Raw genomic sequence first — 21806 nt, 5'->3', positions numbered from 1 at the left:
ACTTTGTAAGAGTTTATGGCAATCAAACCCTGTCACAGCTGTCATTGACTCCTGTCTAGTATGGAATCTCCACTTTGCCCGAGAGGTTGCTTTCTGGACATTATACCTGCACCTCTTGTAGTATTCTTGATCTCCAGAATTAATTGCCTCTGATCTGGCTCTCAGCAAATTTTGACCACGTTGTTCATCCAGGGCTTCTGATTGGGGAAAACCCTGGACGATTTCATGGGGACACTCTCATCCACAGCTGTTCTAATAAATGACCCTGGTATGGTCATTCAGGTCCTCAGATGAGTTCTTGAACATGGCCCAGTCCGCTGACTCAAGGCAATCCCGTAACCGTTTCCTCCTCCCACCACCCCCTCTTAGTTCTGTCTGTCTGCAGGTAGGAATACAGCCAAATGGTCCAATTTGTCAAAATGCGGTCTCAGGAAAGAACGATAGGCATTCCTTATTGTGGTGTAGCAGTGGTCTAGTGTGTTTTCCTCAATGTCTAGTCCACTACTTAGTCCTCACACAACATTAAAGGAAATCTGAAAGCAGATAGTTCTTGGGTAACAAACAACTTCCATTTTTCCAGACATCCTTGATTGTGTCTATTAGTCAGAAAATACACAGAAATCATTCAATATGGTAATCACAACTCCGCCACATTGTAATGAATAGTCTCAAGAATATACAATACTCCAAAGAAGCAATTACTAAAAGTAGGTACGATCTCCAGAAAGCCATTTCACAGGCAAAGTGGTAATTCCCGACTAAACTTGAGTACTATCACCTCTTATAAAATTAAATTAAGCAACATAAGTGACAGCAGGGTTTTTTTTTCCAAATGAGCTCAATGTCTGCGATGCTCACTTTCTCTGTCAAAACATGGAGGAACCATCACAACACCCACCGCCTCTGATTTCAGTCTCTGAAGCCAATGTGCGAGCAGCCTTCAGGAGGGTTAACCCACAAAAAGCAACCAGCCCAGACAGGGTATCTAGCCAAGTACTAAAGACCTGTGCTGATCAACAGCTGGAATTTTCACTGAGATCTTTAACCTCTCGCTTCCACAGTCAAAGGTACCCACCTGCCACAAACAGGCTTCAATTATACCGGTGCCGAAGAAGAATGTGGTGACCTACTCCAATGACGATCATCCAGAAGCACTTGCACCCACAGTGATGAAGTGTTTTGAGAGGTCGGTGATGAAACATACCAACTTCTGCCTGAGAAATGGCTTGGATTTGCTCCAATTTGCCTGTCAGAGCAACAGATCCACAGCAGATGCCACCTCATTGGCTTTTCAATCAACCCAGGAACATCTGGACAGCAAAGGTATGAACATCAGGATGCTCTTTATCAATTACAGTTCAGCATTCAATACCATCATCCCCTCAAAACTAAACAATAAGCTCCAAGATCTTGGCTTCTGTACCTCCTTGTGCAATTGGATCCTGGATTTCCTCTCATGCAGACCCCAGTCAGTTCGGATTGGCAACAACATCTGCTCCATACTCAGCATCAGCACAGGGGCACCACAAGGCTGTGTGCTTAGCTTCCTGCTCTACTCACTTTATATTTATGACTGTGTGGCTAAGCACAGCTCCAATGCCTTTTTCAAGTTTGACAACACCACTGTCAAAGTGGTAATGAACAGCAGATAGGAGAGAGAATGAAAATCTGGCTGAGTGATGCCATAACAACATTCTCTTACTCAATGTCAGCAAGATCAAGGAGATGATTATTGACTTCAGGAGAAAGAAACCAGAGTAATTACAAAGAAAGCACGGCAGCACCTCTACTTCCTTAGGAGTTTGCGAAGATTCGACATGACACCCTATCACTTTGATAAAATTCTATGGATGTGTAGTGGAGAGTATATTGACTGGCTGCATTACAGCCTGGTATGGAAATACCAATGCACTTTAAGAGTAAGTTCTGTAAGTAGTGGATAAGGCTCAGTCCACCATGGATAAACCTCTCCCCACCACTGAGTGCATCTACATAAAATGTTGCCACAGAAAAGCAGCATCCATCATCAAGGACACCCACCACCTAGGACATGTTCTCTTCCTGCAGCTGCCAATGGGAAGGTGGTACAGGAGACTCAAGACTCACACCACTGGGTTCAGGAAGTTACTACCCCTCAACCATCAGGTTCTTGAACCAAAGGGGATAACTCAACCTGACTTACCCCATTATTGAAATGTTCTCACATCCAACGAACTCACTTTCAAAGACTCTTAATCTCATGTTCTCAATATTTATTTATTTTTGTATTTTCCCAGTTTGTTGTGTTTCGCACACTGGTTGAATGCCCACATTGGTGCGGTCTTTCGCTGATTCTTTTGTGGTTATTATTCAAACAGATTTCTATAGCTGTCTTGAGTATGCTTGGGTTGAATATGTTGACACACATGTACTTTTGTAATAAATTTACTTCAAACTTTTAACAAAGCCAGGAAAATTGTTCGTAGGTACGAAAGCATATGCATAGATTTCTGAATTTTATATCATGAGTTAATTCGTAAGTACACGTTGGACATCGGTAAACACAGAACAGTTTGTATGCAAATTGCTTTCTGCATTTCCTGTATAGCTACATCTAGAAATACTTGAACGGCTGCAAAACTCTTTGTAAAGTTTTTTGAGGAAATCGGAGTAGTTGTATATAAAAAGATTTTCTTTCACGGGCAAGTAGGTTCTGACCGTCTAGTCATTCTTCCTCTTCCGACAGGTGTGATCAGTATTTAGTATTTCAATTAGCTTTTGCGTGGGTGACATGTCCCGCACCAGTTGTCAGTCTCACCCATCGCCGGTGAGGGCTGTTACACCAACCTGCAGCTGTGCGCCCGCGCCCGCGCCCGCTGCCTGGCGCCCAACCATTGGCCGACCGGCACCGCCTCCCTCCACGTGGCGATCGGCGGTGGGCTGACGTCACTGCCACCGTCGTGCGTGTCCTGGAAATGCATCCGGCGTCCGGCTGCCTGTGTAGCGGGTAGATGTGTCCGGGGGGGTAGCTGCGGAAAGGAGATCCCAGCGGCAGGTAGGCAGGCTGGCTGGCTGGCGGGTGAGTGAGTGCTGTCTCCCATTATTTAGACATTTATTGCTGGTCTGTACTTTTAGAGGGGGTGAGAGGGGCATTCTGCTCTTGCGGAGAATTCTTTTGATCGCGACGTCTTTCCCCAGTTGGAGGGGCATCAGCGCTGCCGGAGGCCGGCGGGTGAGCCGCTTCACCAGGATTGCAGCCACCCGGCGTCGCTGACAGAGTAACAGGAGAATGCTGGGGTCACTTTGCGGGCCGGACGGCAACTGAGTTGGCTTCTCAGCTCAGTCGCCTTTCATCACAACTTGGGTCGATGGGGCTCATTCAATAGCTGAGTGATTGTGTAAAGTATAAACACAGAGCAGGTTCATGCTGCTTCCTCTGAAAGACATGGAACAGTGCAGCACAGGAACAAGCCCTTCGCCCCAGATGTCTGTTTTGAGCGTAATACTAATTTCTTTTGCATCCACGTGATCCGCATCTATTTCCCTGCATAGAAGCTTCTTGAACGCCTCGATCATTCTTTACTATCCCCTGCCACCTCTGGCAGCATGTTCCAGACACCCACTACTCTTTGTGGGAGGAGAGGGAGAAAACGTCCTCGCACATCCCTTTAAACTTTCTCTCATCTCAAAGCTATATCTTCTAGTATTTGACACTTCTACTCTGGAAGCTAAGATTCCGGCTGCCAACCCTATTTATGCCTTTCCTAATAACTTCTATCAAGTCTCCCTTCAACCTTTGATACTACAGAAGAAACAATCCAGTTTGTCTAACTTTGTAGCTAATACCTTGCAGGCAGCTTCTTTGTAAAGCTCTTCTGACCGCCCAGGACTTACCAATTGTTGCCATCAGGAAGTAGGTACAGAAGCCTGAAGGCACATACTCAGTGGTTCAAGAAAGGCTTCTTCCCCTCTGCCATCTAATTTCTAAATGGACATTGAACCCATGAATACTACACTACTTTGTTTTTACTATCTAAGCTACATATATATACTTTAATTTAGTTTTTTTTCCTATATTTATCATGTATTGCATTGTACTACTGCTGCAAAGTTAACAAATTTCTAGACATTTGCCGGTATTGAACTTGATTCTTATTCTGAATCCTCTCTAAAGCCTCCACCCCTTCCCGCAATGGGTTGACCAGAACTGCAGGACTCTAAGTCTAATATATAAATGAGAACCTCTGTTCTTTCCCTTAGATGCACATCCAACCTCCTGTTAAGTGTGTCTACTCTTCACTTCAACCATATTCCATGATAATGTTGAATAATTTTACCTCTTTTTTGCATAGAACTTTGCAGGCAGAATGTGAGTACTGGTTCCAAATGTCTGGCCTCTGTATGGCTCTGCTCAATTATTGTCATTTTGTAAAGACTGGCTTTCCTAACAGTCGTTTGCTAGCTGTCTTATATTGATCGGAGCTAATTCTGTTCGTTGCAACAAGTCGATGCACGAAGGTTATCCACTCCTTTTGGATACTGGTGGAGAATTATGAGAGGAAGCAAGCTGGATGGGATTCTTGGATAAAAGAAATCTAAAAAACAGATGGAAATGAAATAGAAAAGTAAGGTAGTGATTGACATTTGGCCTTGAAGTTATAATGTCATCACTCGGTCCCGGAGCTGGAAAAGGTGCCAAGAAAGATCAGGAAATCCTGTTTCTGACTGTTATTGGTATTTCTATTTCCTTTCCTTTCCCCAGATAAAAATTGTTGTCATGAGTTTCAGATAATCTATTTGTAAGTCATTAAATGTTTTTCGGTACTGTATCTGATACTTGATTCCCTTTTTTTTTGCTCCTCCCCCACAAGTCTTAAAGAGTATGCATCTTGTCTGAATTTATCCTGACATAGGATCTCCACATAAAATACTAACTTCTCAGTCACTGGACTTCTCAAAAAAAACCTCCTTTATTAATTTTTTTTAAGTGTATAACAATATAAAGAGCCAGTGTCTATTGGCATAGAAAACAGTTAAATTGTGGATTCTGCTTTTGAACCCAGAAGCCCAGCATATTTTGGTATTAGTTGCTAATGCTTGGACATTTGCATGTACAAGCGTTTGTAATATGCCAAACTTTTTGTTATTAGCTCTGTGAATGTGGATACTTCAGGAAAATACACATTTTTTATGCCTGTTTTAACAGTTCATTAGGTTAGCAGTTGTACAGTCTAAAGAATATTTCATGAATGTTCATGAATGTCACATTAGATGAACTCACTGCTTTTTTGTTTAACAAAAGTTGCATCTATAGAAGCCAGTGAGCCCACAGCCATTATGGGCTATGTAATCTGGTAAAACTGTTTTACTCTATGTATCAGCCATTCTTGAGTTGATAGCCTTTTTGCCTCTGCTTGAAGGTTGGTGGGCTTTTTTCATTCATATTTTAGGATCTTCAGTATACTAGAGGTCACAGTCAACTGTTCATCCTCAATTGCCCTTGATGGCGCTGGTTCCTAGTCTTCATGAACTACGAGTCATTCTAATGACAGGTCTCCCAGTAGACTGTTGAAGAACGAGCTGTGGGAGTTAGATCTAGCAATCGTGAAAGACAGGATGTATGCATCGTGGATAGGGAACCATGAGGGGATAAAGTTTCCATTCACCTGCTGCCTGTTGTCCAAGCCAGTAACATCAGTAGTGGTGGTGGATTTTGGGCACCATTAGAGTACCCTGGGTGAGTAAATGCAGTACATTTTATAAAAGTGACAACTACAGCCACTGTGTGCTGACGATGCTTAGAATAGGTGTTGGGCTGTTGATGGAGTGCCAAGCTAATAAACTAGCTTATCTAGGATGGAGTGAAATTTAGAATTGTTGGGGGTGAGCACATTCCATCATATGCCCAACTTGGGCATCATAAATGGGGAACAGGCCTTGCTATCAGGAGGCATCTTGTAGGATACCAATCTCTGACCTACTCTCATAATTCATGGCATTTATATGGCTGGTCCAATAGAGCTTGTAATTATTATGACCCTTCTCTCCCCCCCCCCCCCAAATATTGATGGTGGAGGATCTGGCCATGGAAATGTCATTAAATGCCAAGTGCTATCTTCTTAATTGGATGCCCAGCTCTTTTTAGAGATTACCTTTGAGAGTCACTTTTATGGCGTCTTTGTTACTTGTTATTTGCCTCTGTTGTTTTGGTCTTGTTCAATGTAGGCAAGAGCTGTTTCATTTACTGAGGAACTGTGAATGAAATTGAACATTCTTAATTCAAACTTCTGATGGCAAAAAGATCATTGATGAAGTAGCTGAAGACATTTGGGTGTAGGACACTACTTTGAAGAACTCTCCCATTAAGTTCTTGGCATTTTACTCTTTGATTCAATTAATCCAAAAAATATCAAACTCTGTTTGTCCTTAAATTTAGATTCTACCTTGTGAAAATATTTTCCCTGTCTGTTTAGCTTGTTCATTTATAGTACTAGTGTTTTTCCCTTTAGAGTTGTGGTGAGCTGCTAGCTTGAATAACTCTTGTAGAAATTATGTACTGCAGCTACTGTGTACCTGTGGTTGAGAGATGGGATGCATCAGTGAGTTTCTTTGTCCAGCATTATATCAAGTTTCTTGTGTCATATTGTGCGGATAGTAATACTGAACTGGGATGATAAATTGAACATCTCATATAGTAATTTAAAACATAAATAAAGTTCATTTTTCCACATGAATTGGAACAGTAAGATTAAATGCAGACAATGTTTTCATTTGGGAATTGAAGTCTTGATAAATTTGTAAACATGAGAAAGTCTGCAGATGCACTGCAGAGAGTGGTGCGGACAGCTGGCACATCTGTGAATGTGAACTTCCCTCTATTCGGGACATTTACAGCAGTAGGTGCATAAAAAGGGCCTGGTGGATCATTAGCGACTCCAACCACCCCAACCACAAACTCTTTCAGCTGCTTCCGTCTGACAAATGGTGCCGCAGCATTAAAGCCAGGACCAACATGCTACGAGACCACTTCTTGCACCAGGCCATCAGATTTATCAATACACATTGATCTGATTGCATACCTGATTGAACATGTATGCAAAACAATTACATATACAATCTTGGTGTTTGGGCAATATTCTTTTTTTTCCCTTGTTGCTTGTACAAATTGACAGAGATGCAACATAAAGATTTTTACTCCCTCATGTTGTGAGATAGATGTAAGAAATAAAATTCTGACTCTTAATTCTAACTGCTGGAAATCCAAAGCAACACGCACAAAATGCTGGAGAAACTCAGCAGGTCAGGCAGCATCTCTGGAGATGAATAAATAGTTGACGTTTCAGGCTGAGATCCTTCTTCATTGGTCCTGAAACGTTGACTCTGTTTATTCATTTCCATAGATGCTGCCTGCCTTGCTGAGTTCCTCCAGGATTTTGTGTTGCTTTTGATAATTTTGTGTTTGCAGTAAGTAACCCAATGGATTCTGTTCAGTGCTTATTATACAGCCTTACTTTAATAATTTAGGTAACATTGTCAAAATGCTTTGTGTACATTTAATATTTGTATTGAATTGCACAACATTTTTGTTAAATAAGCTAATGCACTCAACTCGTTACTTTCATAGTGAACTTTTTTACTTCATAGAACATGGGCATGTCTGCCAGGTCCAGCATTAATTATCGGTTTCCAATAATCCTTCAAATTACTGATTTTCCAGAGTTTTATTGAGTATTTCATAATCCATTGTCTAGGAAATGTTTTAGTTGTGTCCAAAAGCATTCTGTATTTTGTTTTATGTTAAAAATGATCTTAAGTTGAGTTGTAAAATACCAATCAAAAAAAAGGTACTGGGATATTTAAATGTTACCCTCCTGTTTAAAGCCAATTATTTTAGTTTTGTCTTTTTAAATGCTCCATACAATATCTGTTGTACCATGAGGGCAAAAGTGTGTTGTCAGTGAAAGTCAACAAGTCATATCAAAATAATTTGAATATATCTACCATAAAATTACTTGATAACCTGTGTACAATGGAATCATTTTTGCAGAACTTCCCTGGAATAGATAAAGTCTTCAATAGAATTTGTTAAACATTCTGAAGTAGTTAGTAACTAGATTTTCACCACTCCCACCTCAAGCATTAATTTTTAAATTTGAATTCCCAAACTGATATTTAGAGCTCCATTTAGAACTTTGTCCTTTATTATTCCAATAGCTTAACTTCAAAACAAAGGGGTGTCCATTCTTTGTTTCACATTTAAGCTTATTTACTCTGCAGAGTTACTCTATGTAGTTTCAGATTTGTCCTGGGAGAAAGACACAGGAAACAAAATGGAATTACATTTCCCAGTTTCTCTTGAAACTCTGGTAAATCTGATCAATAAATGAAGCTGGAACACAATTTAGTCCAATTTATTTACAAAAATAAACAAGTTATCTATTAGTGTGTTGTATTTACTGTATTATGACACCATTGCAACTTGCAGAAACTATTTGCTGTCATTCACCTTCTCACTGGCAAAATGAATCATTTTGTAACCTGATCAGTATGCCATATAATCAACATCACATATGCTGATCAATTATTGCATTACTGTTTCTAGGAATTGGTTGCCCCTCTACCTATATTGCTGGAAAGACTACAGTGACTGCTGTATTGGCTGCAAGCCAGTGTGGGGCATTCAACTTTAGTCACGTTTAACAGAAGAGTCCAGCCTGATGCATTCTTCCAGCCAAGGTTCTTTAGTGTCCTGCATGACTGTAAAAATGCTGTAAGAATACATAAGCTCCTTGTTTGAAATCAGTAATTATGGGGAGTACTAGGCTTGTCTCTAGCTACTTTCATCCCTAAATAGAAATAACATGTTTTAAAGTTGAACTATAGACTGCTACTTTTACTATCATAGGATTATTGTGGGCCATCTGGCCAGATTCTTGTTCCTCTAAATGTCATAGAGAAGTTCAGCACAAAAACAGGCCCTTCAGCCCATCTAATCCATGCCAAATCCATTTAAACTGCCTACTCCCAATGACCTGCACTGGGACCATAGCCCTCCATATCCCTACTATCTATGTACCTATCCAAACTTCTCTTAAATGTTGAAAACGAGATCACATGGACCACTTGTGTTGGCAGCTCATTCCACACTCTCACAACTCTCTGAGTGAAGAAGCTTTGCCTCATGTTCCCCTTAAATCTCTTATCTTTCACCCTTAAGCCATGGCCTCTGGTTGTAGTCCCACCCGACCTCAGTGGAAAAAGCATGCTTGCATTTACCCTATCAATACCCCTAATAAATTTGTATACCTCTATCTAATCTCCTCTCAATCTGCTACGTTCTAAAGAATACGGTCTTAATCTATTCAATTTTTTTCTTGTAACTCAAGTCCTCCAGACCCGGCAACATTCTTGTAAATTTTTTGTACACTCTTTCAATCTTGTTTGCATCTTTCCTGTAGGTAGGTGACTAAAACTGCACACAATTCATGAAATTAGGCCTCACCAACGTCTTGTGCAACTTCAACATACCATCCCATCTTCTGTACTCACTACATTAATTTATAAAGGCCAATATGCTAAAAGCCTTCTTTATGACCGTATCTACCTGTGAGGCTACTTTCAATGAATTATGTACCTGTATTCCCAGATCCCTTTGTTGTACCTCACTCTTCAGTGCCCTACCAAGGAGTGATATATCCAGATCTTTATATAGTTGTAGCACCAATTAACCCCTGTTATATTCCCTATCTGCACATTTAAAAATTGGAATTTTGTTCATTATTTCCGGTATCAATTAGACAGTTGTGTCATTATCAGATTCAATGCTAGTGGCTTGAATTGCTGACATCAAAACCCATTTGCTGTCACTGAAGTTACTATTTAACACAAACGTATATTAATGTATCTTTATTTTCATCTCTACTGTTCACAACATCATTGATAGTCAAATTCAGGAGCAATGTTAAATCTTGAAACTTTCTCTGTAGTGTTAATTGTATTGGATTTCATCAATGATCTACAGTCCAATTAAAAGTATTGGTGTAAAAATTATTTTACTGCCACATTAACTATTCAATTATTGTGGTTGTTTTACAGAATATACGCAAGCAACACTGGGCTTAACCAATTAGGTCAAAGATCACACTCTGTGATGTTATGTTTAAAATTTCCTCCTGCTCATCCTTTATCATAATCCAAATATCACAGCAGTCACTAACATTGTATTGATAAACTCATTGCTTTCCTCCATTTTTTCCCATTCTCAGTAGTAGTAGTAGTGCAATCACTCAAGTTGAGTATGTTGTTCTCCTAAGGGGTTGTCTATTGGTGGCTCTTCAGGTGGCCATAGAGACCGATTCGAGATTCTGGTACAGTGTGGGCAAGAGTAAGTGACTGCTGTCATTAGTGGTCTTTGGTTGTTCATTCTCTCCTTTCACTGCTGCCGCTTGTTCTCTGTGGCACAGTAGACATTGTTCTCATCTAGCACAGCTCTCTCCTGAACAGATTTCCTCCACATATATCTTCACAGTATGATTATACCCTGATAGTTGATGTAAAACATTTAAAGATTAGTGTTCATCTATGCTGATGCATTTCTCTGACAAGCAGGATCTTTGACTAATATTTTTTCTGCTCCCTTGCTTGGAGGGACCGAGGCCAAAGACAATATCATTAAGATACAATTGGTTAAGTATGGGTAGTAATTGAACGGGGAATTTTCTAGAGCACATTGCTGACATGGACAACAAATAGTTGAACAAACAATTTGAAACTCCAAACATTATTTTAATTTTCATTGCTACATAAGACAACTGATTGAATATTGTGTGATGGGGGTAGTGGAGAGGAAAGAAAGCAATCAGTTAGTCCATTTACTATCTAGCTGCAGAACTGATCGTATAGGTTGAATTCCATCTTTATGAAGACTGATGAGAAAATGTTAAAGCTGCTGTTCCAATCTGTCCTTTTCACATAGAAGTCTATAGTAAGTCTATCGTGCTAATATGTAATTTCTTTGTTTCTTGTAATTGCTGTCTCCAAAGTATGTGAAGGATGTAAATGTTTTTTTTTGCTTGCAGATTATTTGAAGACATCTTGAAAACCTGTTGTTAAAACTTGATGATATTGGTACTATTCTAAACGAAGATCAAGAACGATGCTATTAATTTATCAAAACACTTCCAGTACCAGAGTTATACAACAACCATAAAGTGAACTGGAACCTTATTCTTCAAAATGGATCATCTTAATCTTATATTTCATGATTCAAAGAGCTGTAAACAATCTTCAAACAAAGTAGTTCTGTTTCTCTTTATTATAACAGCATTAGCAGTTCTAGTGTGCACTGATGGAGACTACTATAAATTGCTTGGACTGTCTAAAAGTGCAACTAATCGACAGATAAGGCAAGCATTTAAGAAGCTTGCACTCACAATGCATCCTGATAAAAATCCAGTAAGTGGGATGGTTTTGATCCACGGCTTCAAATATAGTGTGAGAGATATCTTGTGCTGGATCAAATATAGAAATGATCTATCAGTTCAGCACTAAAAGAAAATGCAGTGTAATACACAATGATATATCCCCAGTTGTTTTTTAAATAATTTAATGTGTCTAGATTGAAATGAGTACTTTGCTCTTGAACTATAAAGTCACTAAATTTCATGCTAGCAACAAGTTACCCTTATTTGACACTCATTGACTTACCTGGTAAGTCTCTACTCAACACTTGTAGTTCCCCAGTATCAACTTTTGTCAAAGTGTTGACTTGATCCTCACTGCCTGTGAAACAGCTAGAGAAAAACTTTGCCCAACCTTCAGGAAATATTAAAATTCAAAAAATCAGAAGTCAAAAAGTTAAATTTAAAGCAAACTAAAATATCGGAAAATGACAACAACATTTTAATTAAATGTACTGCCAAAAGAATGCAACCTCCTTTTGTTACTCATAGCCATTCCTCTCTGTTATAGCTCATTTAGAAACTGCTCAGATCCTAACTGGAGGTGTTCTTTTAGGCAGGTTCCCAACTTCCAAGTGCTGAAGAATTGTCACAGTTGCCAAAACTTTCCTAGATCATAATATTCTGATATCAAAAGTCTAGAGCCAGCCATGTTAAATTTGGCTAATAACTGAATTTTACACATTAGCTATAAAATGAATGTTTAAAAATGCCCCATATTCTATCCAAGATGGAGGCACATGTATCCTAAATGACATCGTCATGATGTGATCTATCCATTTAGAGAAACATCCACATGCATAATATGAATTTTTAAGGAGAATGGACATGTTCCGAGTTCGCCATGCATACAAGCTGAAAAGGACTTTTACTTGACATTTGGCTTGTAAAGGTTCAGTGTCTCGAGGTTTTTGTATTCTTTGATATGAGTGAGACTTGTATTAGAAAAGCTTCAGAATCTTCAGGTGAATTAGTTTACCATCTCATAATTCTTTCAAGTTTGGCTCTGCTTCTCTTACTACATCTGGTATAACATGATTCCTCCTTTCTGGATTATTTGGAGTCAAAGTTGATATGTCTTTCACTGCCCATCCTGGAACTAGATGTTACTGTTGATGCCTCAAGTCCGAACAATTCTGTCAATCTTCCAACAGATTGTTTCTGTGGAAGTCTGAAAATTCTCGACAGTTGGGTCAGGGCTTGAATGCTATCAACTCTTACAAAATGTAACCAAGCAATCATAAGGCTTCACAGCTTTCTATGCTTGTTTTGACTGTCAAAATTTGCAGAGACCTTCACAAACTCTCACAGCCCCCAATGACTGTGATTTCAGTATCTGAGACTGACATGAGAGCATCCTTTAGGAGGGTGAAGCCACAGAAAGCATCTGGCCCAGACAGGGTACCTGGGCGAGTACTAAAGATCTGTGTTAATCAACTGGCTGGAGTGTTCGCCTAATAGTTTTAACAACCTGCCTCGGCAGTCTGAGGTACCCACCTGCTTCAAGCAGGTTTCAATTATACCAGTGCCTAAGAAGAACATGGTAACATGCCTCAATGACTATCATCTGGTAGCACCTACATCAAATATGATGAAGTGCTTTAAGAGGTTGGTGATGAAACATAACAACTCTTTTTTTGAGATTTTTTTGACTTAGATCCATTCCAATTTGCCTACCATCACAACAGGTCAACAGTGGGTGCCTTTTCATTGGTTCTTTGCTCAACCCAGGAACTTTTTGACTCTGAAGCTGCATACATCAGGATATTCGTCACTGACTACAGCTCAGCATTCAATACTATCATCCCCTCAAAACTAACCAATCTAGACCTTGGCCCCAATACCTCTTTGTGCAACCAGATCCTCTATTTCCTCACTGGCAGACCCCAGTCAATTCGAATTGGCAACAACATCTCCAACACAAGTTCCATCAGCACAGGCGCAACACAAGGTTGTGCTAAGCCCCCTGCTCTATACTTCTGACTGTGAGGCTAAGCAGAGCTCCAGTGCCATATTTACGTTTGCTGATGACGCCACTGTTGGCCAAATCAAAGGTGATGACGTTTCAGTTTATAGGAGAGAGATTGAAAATCTGGCTGAGTGGTGCCACAGCAACAATCATTCACTCAATGTCAGCAAGACTAAGAAGCTGATTATTGACTTCAGAAGAAGGAAACCGGAAGTTCGTGAACCAGATCTCTCGGAATCAGAGGTGAGAAGGATCAGCAACTTTAACTTCCTCAGTGTTATCATTTAAGTGCCATTATGGAGAAAGCATGGCCGTGCCTCTTTATTAAATTTTTGAAGAAATTCAGCATGATATCTAAAATTTTGACGAAATCCTGTAGATTTCCTATAGATGTGTGCTGAAGACTGGTTGCATCATGGCTTGGTATGGAAACATTAATGCCCTTGAGTGGAAAATCTGACAAAAGATATTGGATATGGCTACATCTATCACTGGTAAAGCCCTCCCTACTATCGAGTACATCTTGAGGGAGCACTGTCACAGGAAAACAGCATCCATCATCAAGGATCCCATCCTGCTGTAATCAGGAAGAATGTATTGGAGACTCAAGACCAACACAACCATGTTCAGGAACAGTTATTGCTGCCCAACCATCAGACTCTTGAACCAGTGAGGATAACTTCACTTGCTCCATCACTCCAGCATTTTATGTCTGTTGGTCACTCCATCATTGATCTGTTGCCACAACCTATGAACTCATTTTGAAGAACCCTTAATCTTGTGTTCTCTACTGCTTATTTATTATTATTATATTTGCATAATTTGTTCTATTGTGTACTTTGGTTGTTTGTCCTTTTGGTACAGTCTGCTTCTATTATGTTTCTTGTATTTGCTGTGAATGCCCATAACAAAGTGAATATGAGAGTTGTATATAGTGACATGTATGTACTCTGAACTTTGTACTTTGACTTCAGTCTCTCTCAACCTTCTCATTTTTTTTTTACTGTTTCCTTTAAGATCCACATTTGGCAAGCTTTTATCACCTGCCAACCTGTAGCATAAACAGTTTGCTTTGCTATTACAGTTGGGATGGTACGGTAGAGTGAATATTTGTTTCACCTGTTGCTGTTTACATGCTCTAGATCTATGTCCAAATCTAATTGACATGCTTCTTAACACAGCTAGAGCCAGACACTGCAATCTCTCTTTCTGGGCTTTTCAACCCTCTTGCTATGTTCTGCTTTGCTGTCAATTATTGTCTTCAATAATGAAGTGTTCTATGTTTACCTTGCCAAGTTTATGTGCTCCTTCATTTTCAAGATGGTCAATATCCTGCGCTAAAGACTCATCTGCTAAGGTTCAAATGACTCAGTGAATATTCCCAATTATTCTGATTTTAGTTCCATTTTCTGAGAGCTCTATTCCATTCAGAAGTCTCTGTGTCTTTTCTGGTGCCTCCTCTCCTGAACGATCTTCAGAGTGAATATATTTTTGCTTCTGACCAAGGTCTTTGGTCCAAGTTCTTCACCTTCACTTTGTTCAGAGATTTGACATAATGCACCAATTTTGTTTCAGTTGCTGTTTTATCAGCTTTCTGCATTCCTATTTCCCTTGTCACAAGTGCTAACCATTTGATCAACTGCATCTCTTGGTACCTGAGATGACAAGAAGACTACTATCAGCTGCATTCTCTGGTTTATTAAGTACCTTAAATGAATTCCTATTGCTACTAAAGGGAAGAACAATGTAGCTACTTTTGACTTATTATCTTGTTATCCCATTTCTGTGTCTGCAACTACGTACTTCGCCTTCAAACTCAATAAATGCAGTACCTTATTTCTCGATTATCTGCAGTAGCCGGTATGTTCACGTCAATGATTTCTTCAAAAACCTCTTGCAATCTTGTACAACAGATTGTTAATGAACTGTGCTCCAAAATCTAGTTTTCTCTGAGAAGAATAGTTCCACTTTGCCAATTCCTTTTGTGTGTCTCAGCGGAATGCTTCCATTGCCATCAGTGATCTTTGCATTTCTTCAGTCTCAAAGTCTGCATGGCCAGACTTCCAGTTACTATTCTGCTGACTATTACTGATTTCTTAAGGGAAATAAAGTGTTCAGTACCTCTTTCAGTTCTGTGAACTTCTTCCATTTGTTCAAATACCACACAGGTAATAAAAGCACTACCTGCCCAGGATCTCATTTTTCTGAACTTTATTCAAATTTAGTTCTTTTCATGGGGATTCTATTCTTTGCCTAGTATTTTGCAGTCTAAGTACTTTCCTAAATTTTAATAGCTTGCAAAAAAACTAGTAATTATGAATACTTATCCTGATATTCAATTGATGATCCATAATCAAAGATATCCAGCTAAGACTCAAGATGCATTCTCACATTTGTAGTTTAGGTTTACAGTAGCATTCCAGTTGTTTGACAGTCTGCTGTTGTGTTCACTTGCTTTGGGTGTAGATTTACATTGACAATAGTTTGTTTTGTTTCTTAAACCCACTTGGATTGTCTACTGCGATTGTTGGTGAGATATTGTAAGCACACCCTTTTCACTAATCTCTCTGACTATCTGCATCTATTTGGGATGCTCGTGGTAGCTGCCATCTGAATTTACTCTCTTCTCTTCCTCTTCTTCGTCCTGAAAGTTAGTGTTTCATCCCTCAACCTGCAAACAGATGAAATGTGCAAGCACACTAAACACTTGGTCACTAAAGGGTCAAATACAGGAGTAAAGTACAATTCTGTGGATCATAGTTGGAATGTTTTAGAAGAACTGGCTACCTAGATATTGACTGTTCCATGCTGTTCTGTCCTGAGGCACTGTCACTGAGTGCTGTAATTATTTCCTGCTTATTCCATGGATGTAGGTATTTGACACACAGTGTTAAAATGTCCATCAATCTTGTTCCACAGAATTCCTCAATTGAATTGACTTTATTTCTTACATCCTTCACATACATGAGGAGTAAAAATCTTTGTTACATCTCCACCTAAATGTGAAATTTATAGTAATTTGTTTATTAAAAATAATAGCTGCACCAAACCTTTGTCTGCATTTTCCTAAATTTAAAACACTTCACAATCTTTAGTGATTGAGGATTGTAATGCTCATTCAGTTTTTGAATTACTTGTCATGAGACATCCTGACATTTAGAGGATTAAGCAGATCCAATAGTATTTGTTACACTTATGATTTGACATCTGTCAGCAGAATTGTTGCCTTCCTTTCCCCATCCTTTCCTTGTGGCTGGTGAATGTTTCAGAAGCTCTGTTTTAAGGACCCTGAACTTGCATTGTAGACATTTGACACTGCAGCCTCCCTGAGCTGACATACTCTTTCCTACTATTGCTGGTGAGCTCCATGCCTGTCCCTCTGCCAAACAATGCCTTCCACTGCTGCTATAAGTCTGTTTTGTGTTGCTTTGATTCACCATGTGCCAGAGGATTCCTTTGCATTTGTGGTTCTACAAACTCAAGCTGTGTTAAGTGCAATATAGTTTTCTGTTGACTTTGTTTCTTTTCTAGGCTGGTAGTCCTGTGCTACGTTGAAGGGCAGGGCCAGTGATGTTAAAATTAGGGTATAGCTACACAATATCTACATATAGTCTGATCAGACAAGACATAAAACAAAGTTGCACTTGTACATACTGAGTGGCATCATCATCACAAGATCAGTCTGCTTGAAGAAGCCCTCCCATACATATAGCACGAGGAGTCCAAAATCAGACTACTGTCAAGAAACGCTGAAGAAAGAATCATCATTTTGCTGCATGAATATGCTTGAAATGCAAGTTCAGTGGTCCTTGAATGAGAAAATGCTGATTCATCGCTATCCTGATTAATCCAGACTCTTAGACCTTCTGCGTCAGAATTAAATATCATCCTCGTGTTACACAAAATTAATAACCTGCACTTTTTGGTAATCTGTCTATTGGAGAAACTGAATTTGTTATTGTCAAACCTGATGAATGTTTACCAGATCCGCAATTGTTAGTCCATAAATAATGTTTCCATCCTCCTTAGCAAGTATATGAAACCAAACCTGGTTGTGCCCAGCCTTGGAACTAGACCTAACCCCATGATGATTTGGACCACATTGCAGTTTTGTTTCATTCAGTCAGGGTTTGGAGATATTAGTGTGTCAGCATTTATTGCCCCTGAACTGAGAAAGCAGTTAAATGTAATGGTTGGTATGAAGTCACAAATAGTCTAGACTGAGCAAGGATGGCAGACTGCAGGATGTGAGAGATGGATTTTGTAACAATCTAATTGTTCTGTTACATTGGCTATCTAAAATAAATAAATTATGTTTATTTAATGATTTAAATTTAAATTTTCCAGCTGCCAGGGATGAATGGTTGAGAATTTTGGTTATGAATCCAGTTAGTTAACCACTCTGCTAAGTCATCAGAAAGACCAGCATTTGGCTTCTCTAAAAATCTGGTAACTGCCCTTCCTTCAGCTGAAAGAAAACCTTTATTACCTCAGAACTTAATTATGCCGATGTTAAAAAATCCATAACTGTTAGGTTTGCACCAAATTCTAATAATCCCCATGTTTGTTTGCCTACATTGGCTTTGAAATTGGCATCCATGTTTTCAAATCTCTATATGGTCTTACCCTTCACTTTCCTAGTTATTTTCATATTATGTGGTGTTCCAAAAAAATCTGCATTTCTCAAATTCTAGATTCTTGGTCACTCCCTAATATTTATTTCTATTATGGTGACTGTTCCTTCAGCTTCTGAGGCACTATCTTTGCACTCTATCCTTAAACCTCTACACTTTTTCCCCTCCTTTTTTAAAATACTAACAACCTATTTCTAAAACTAAGCTTAATTGATATTCTCCTAATATCTCCCTAGATGGCTTAGTAGAGGATTATATTGTGGTTAGGTCCATCAAAAGTAATGCATGAATAGAAGCTGTTTTATTAAATGAGCTCGTTGCCTGGTCATATGATGTTTGCAGTTTTCAAAAGAAAAATTTAAATGCTGGATTTTCTCAAACAATCATTATTTCTGGAACAGTTGCATTTTTCACTTTCCTGTCTTGGCAGAATAATCCAGATGCACATGACAACTTTTTGAAAATAAATAGAGCATATGAAGTTTTAAAAGATGAGGATCTTCGGAAAAAGTATGACAAATATGGTGAGAAAGGCCTGCAAGATCACCAGGGTGGCCAGTATGAAAGCTGGAACTTCTATCGTTATGATTTTGGTAAGAAAATATATTTTATTTGTTTATTTCTATAATGCTGAATCATTTCTTCCGAAATATTTAAAAACTTTTTTTTCAAGGGAGTGTTACATGGAAAAAACATTTCACTTTTATTGTGTATCCTCTATTTAATTCTCGTAGAATATTGATGTATTTGATGCCATTAATACTAAGATGACAGCATAATACATACAACCTTTTTGTTAGTTTAGATCAATAACTACAAAGGATATCTTAAATTTATCTTCTCCCATGCCCTTTTTTTTTCTTTTAGGTATCTATGATGATGATGTTGAAATTGTAACATTGGATAAAGAGGACTTTGGTATGTTTGTTACAGGAAATTAGTTGTAGAATAGAACCCATATGGAAAGCTTTGTGCCTTATTTGTTATAATTAATTTTATTATAATAACTTCTGTGTAAACAATATAATATCTCTTGAGATCTGTTGCGTATGCGCTTACCAGTTCTTTTCAACCAAATTTTAATGTTAGCTGTCCCAACATGTTCAGATTTGTTTGTAATGTTTTGGACTGTTTTTATTAATTTTTAATTTAATATATGATGTGATAAATTATTTCCAAAGTTGATAAGTTCGCCCTTCTTACTTTTCAATGCTGGAAAGTTAGCAAAAGTATTGAAAATAAAATCCATATTTTGTCACCATGAATGCAACATGCTGATCTGAAAATGCTGAAAACTTTCAGCAACAAGTCATTCAGTCCCCATGAAATAGACACAACCGAACAATTTTAATACTCAGACTCATTTGTATTCTGCTGTAGGTTGCTGGAATTTGATGCCCATTTTTTAACCTTTATATTAATTATTTTCCAAAAAACAATCATTGCTGAGGTCAGCCATATAGCCTGTGGCAAACTTCTAATAATGTCACCCTGTAAAATGTTTATTAGGAGATGCTATATTCAGATCAGCATGACTCAACTTCAGACTTGCTCTCAGCAACATTCACAAGGTGCTGGAGGAACTCAGCAGCCCCGCAGCTTTCTGACTGAGTCTAAAGAAGGGACTGTTTACTCTTTTCCGTAGATGCCGCCTGGCCTGCTGAGTTCCTCCAGCATTTTGTGTGTGTTGCTTGGATTTCCAGTATCTGTAGATTTTTTTTATTGTGTGTGGTTCAAACTTGCTTTCATGGGGAGGGGAATGGAAGCAACCAATCTACTAATTGGGTTTCTTAGACACAATCAAGTTTTACTTTCAGAATTTCTCTTGGTGTACTATGGGGTATTTCTGGGTTTACTAATTCTCACAAACCTAATTTTTTAAAATAATTTGTTAACCTATAATAAGTTTTGAGTATCTACATAAGTTAGCTTTTTATCGTTGGGCAAAATCAAAAATGTCTTCTTACATTTCCATCACTCCTAAAACTTTAACAAGTATGAATACTTGCAATAGCCTACCAAGAAGATATTGATCAAGCTGAAGTCTTTCTATTAGTAAAGTTTCATACTCTGATACCTGACAATCTAAATGCTGTAACTATTTCTATATGGATGAGTTTAATTGTGCTGCTTTGTTTTGCTTAACAGATGCTGCAGTTAACTCTGGAGAGTTATGGTTTGTAAACTTCTATTTCCCTCGGTGCTCACACTGCCATGATCTGGCACCTACGGTATGTTTAATGCCATTGTGATCACACTTACTAAAACTAATGTCGTGAACCTTATAATGTTCAATTTTCATAGTATGTTTATGAAAACTTGCATTATTTTTCCACTTCCCAGTGGAGAGAATTTGCCAAAGAGATGGATGGAGTAATCCGCATAGGAGCAGTGAACTGTGGGGATAACAGGATGTTGTGTCGTTCCAAAGGAATCACCAGTTACCCAAGTTTATACATCTTTAAAGGAGAAGGGGTAAGAATTAAGCAATATTTTTCAACATGCTTTGGCGTTTAGCTAAGTTAATTAACTAAAGCTGCTCTAGTTTGACCCATGTTAAAACATAAATCACATTAATTTTAGGTAGCAAAAACAAGTGGTTTCAAGTATAAAGTTTAATTGTTTTGAGAAAGTACTCGTTATGCATGATCTATAGTACTATGGTTTGGCTTGGCAAACACGAGAAAATCTGCAGATGCTGAAAATCCAAAGCAGAACACACAAAATGCTGGAGGAACTCAGCAGGTCAGGCAGCATCTATGGAAATGAATAAACAGTCGATGTTTTGAGCCAAGACCCTTCGGGATTGGTTAGGCTTGAGATTTTTTAACAATATTTCAGGGTGTATGAAAATAAAATGGATTTACTTGGAGCCATATCTTTAATTATTAGGCTAATTCTTAAAATGATATCTCTTAGAGTCCAGTGAAATATTTTGGAGATCGCTCCAAGGAGGAACTTGTTAAATTTGCCATGAAGTATGTCACGAGCCAAGTGACAGAATTATGGACGGGTAGGTACTTGATCTGACATAAAAAGAAAGCTAAACTATTTTCTTAAGTTCAGAATTAGTCCTCTGTATCCTTAAAATTGATTTTCTTCACCCAACAAAGAATAGCTGAGGTCCATTATGTACAATACAGGCAGCCTCCTTGTTCTGGTATGGAATGGTGGGGGGGAAATAGTGTGGGGTGTTGAATTCTAAGACTATCTGTTTTCGTAACACAGCCACATAACTTCCATAGAGAAACACAAATTAAAATTTTTGTTTATTTATGTTTAAACATGTTCTGTAAGGGCAAATTTTATTCCATGTGAGTAGTGATTTGTGAATTTTGTAAAGGACAATTTCCATTACCCAAATGTGAAGGTTGCCTGTATTTCTCTGATGTGACTAAATTTAGCCTTTTCAGCAGAGACTTTGTTATTTTTGTTGAAGATTCTGGAAAAACTGAGGTCATTAGCAGTCTTGTGCTTCAGATAATGTTTTCAGGTCAGAATGCGATGATGCAAAATTTGTTACTCATTTATAAGTAGTAACCAACTAGACAAGGTAGTTGAATATGATAAATGCCACTCAACTTTATCAACTAATATTGAAATTTAGGAATGTTCAGTGTTGTTTTAACCATAACCTTCTTGTTGGTAGGAAATTTTGTAAGTGCTTTCAATTCAGCATACTCTTCAGGGATTGGATGGCTGGTCACTTTCTGTGAAGAAATAGGAGGTAATAACAATGTTTAATTTCATGCGTTTGGATCTGAG

General features: G+C 38.5%; 1 protein-coding gene across 5 annotated transcripts in view; it reads left to right on the top strand.

The window, feature by feature from the left end:
• Positions 1–2946: 2946 nt before the first annotated feature.
• dnajc10 (DnaJ (Hsp40) homolog, subfamily C, member 10) overlaps positions 2947–21806 on the top strand; it is a 49219-nt gene continuing 30359 nt past the window's right edge. The window contains exons 1-9 of one of the 5 annotated variants that reach the window (XM_072261739.1): positions 2963–3058; positions 8582–8715; positions 11058–11433; positions 18472–18634; positions 18909–18959; positions 20190–20272; positions 20385–20516; positions 20961–21054; positions 21691–21768. In XM_072261739.1, coding sequence (XP_072117840.1) covers positions 11215–11433; positions 18472–18634; positions 18909–18959; positions 20190–20272; positions 20385–20516; positions 20961–21054; positions 21691–21768 — 820 coding nt within the window. In that variant the 5' untranslated portion in view covers positions 2963–3058; positions 8582–8715; positions 11058–11214. Of the gene's footprint in view, positions 3059–8581; positions 8750–11057; positions 11434–18471; positions 18635–18908; positions 18960–20189; positions 20273–20384; positions 20517–20960; positions 21055–21690; positions 21769–21806 lie in introns of all 5 variants that reach the window. The other 4 variants (XM_072261736.1, XM_072261737.1, XM_072261738.1 and 1 more) reach the window with 4 other exon arrangements.

Source organism: Mobula birostris, chromosome 6, assembly GCF_030028105.1.
Source record: "Mobula birostris isolate sMobBir1 chromosome 6, sMobBir1.hap1, whole genome shotgun sequence".
Lineage (NCBI taxonomy): Eukaryota > Metazoa > Chordata > Chondrichthyes > Myliobatiformes > Myliobatidae > Mobula > Mobula birostris.
This window is presented reverse-complemented; position numbering and strand designations above follow the sequence as displayed.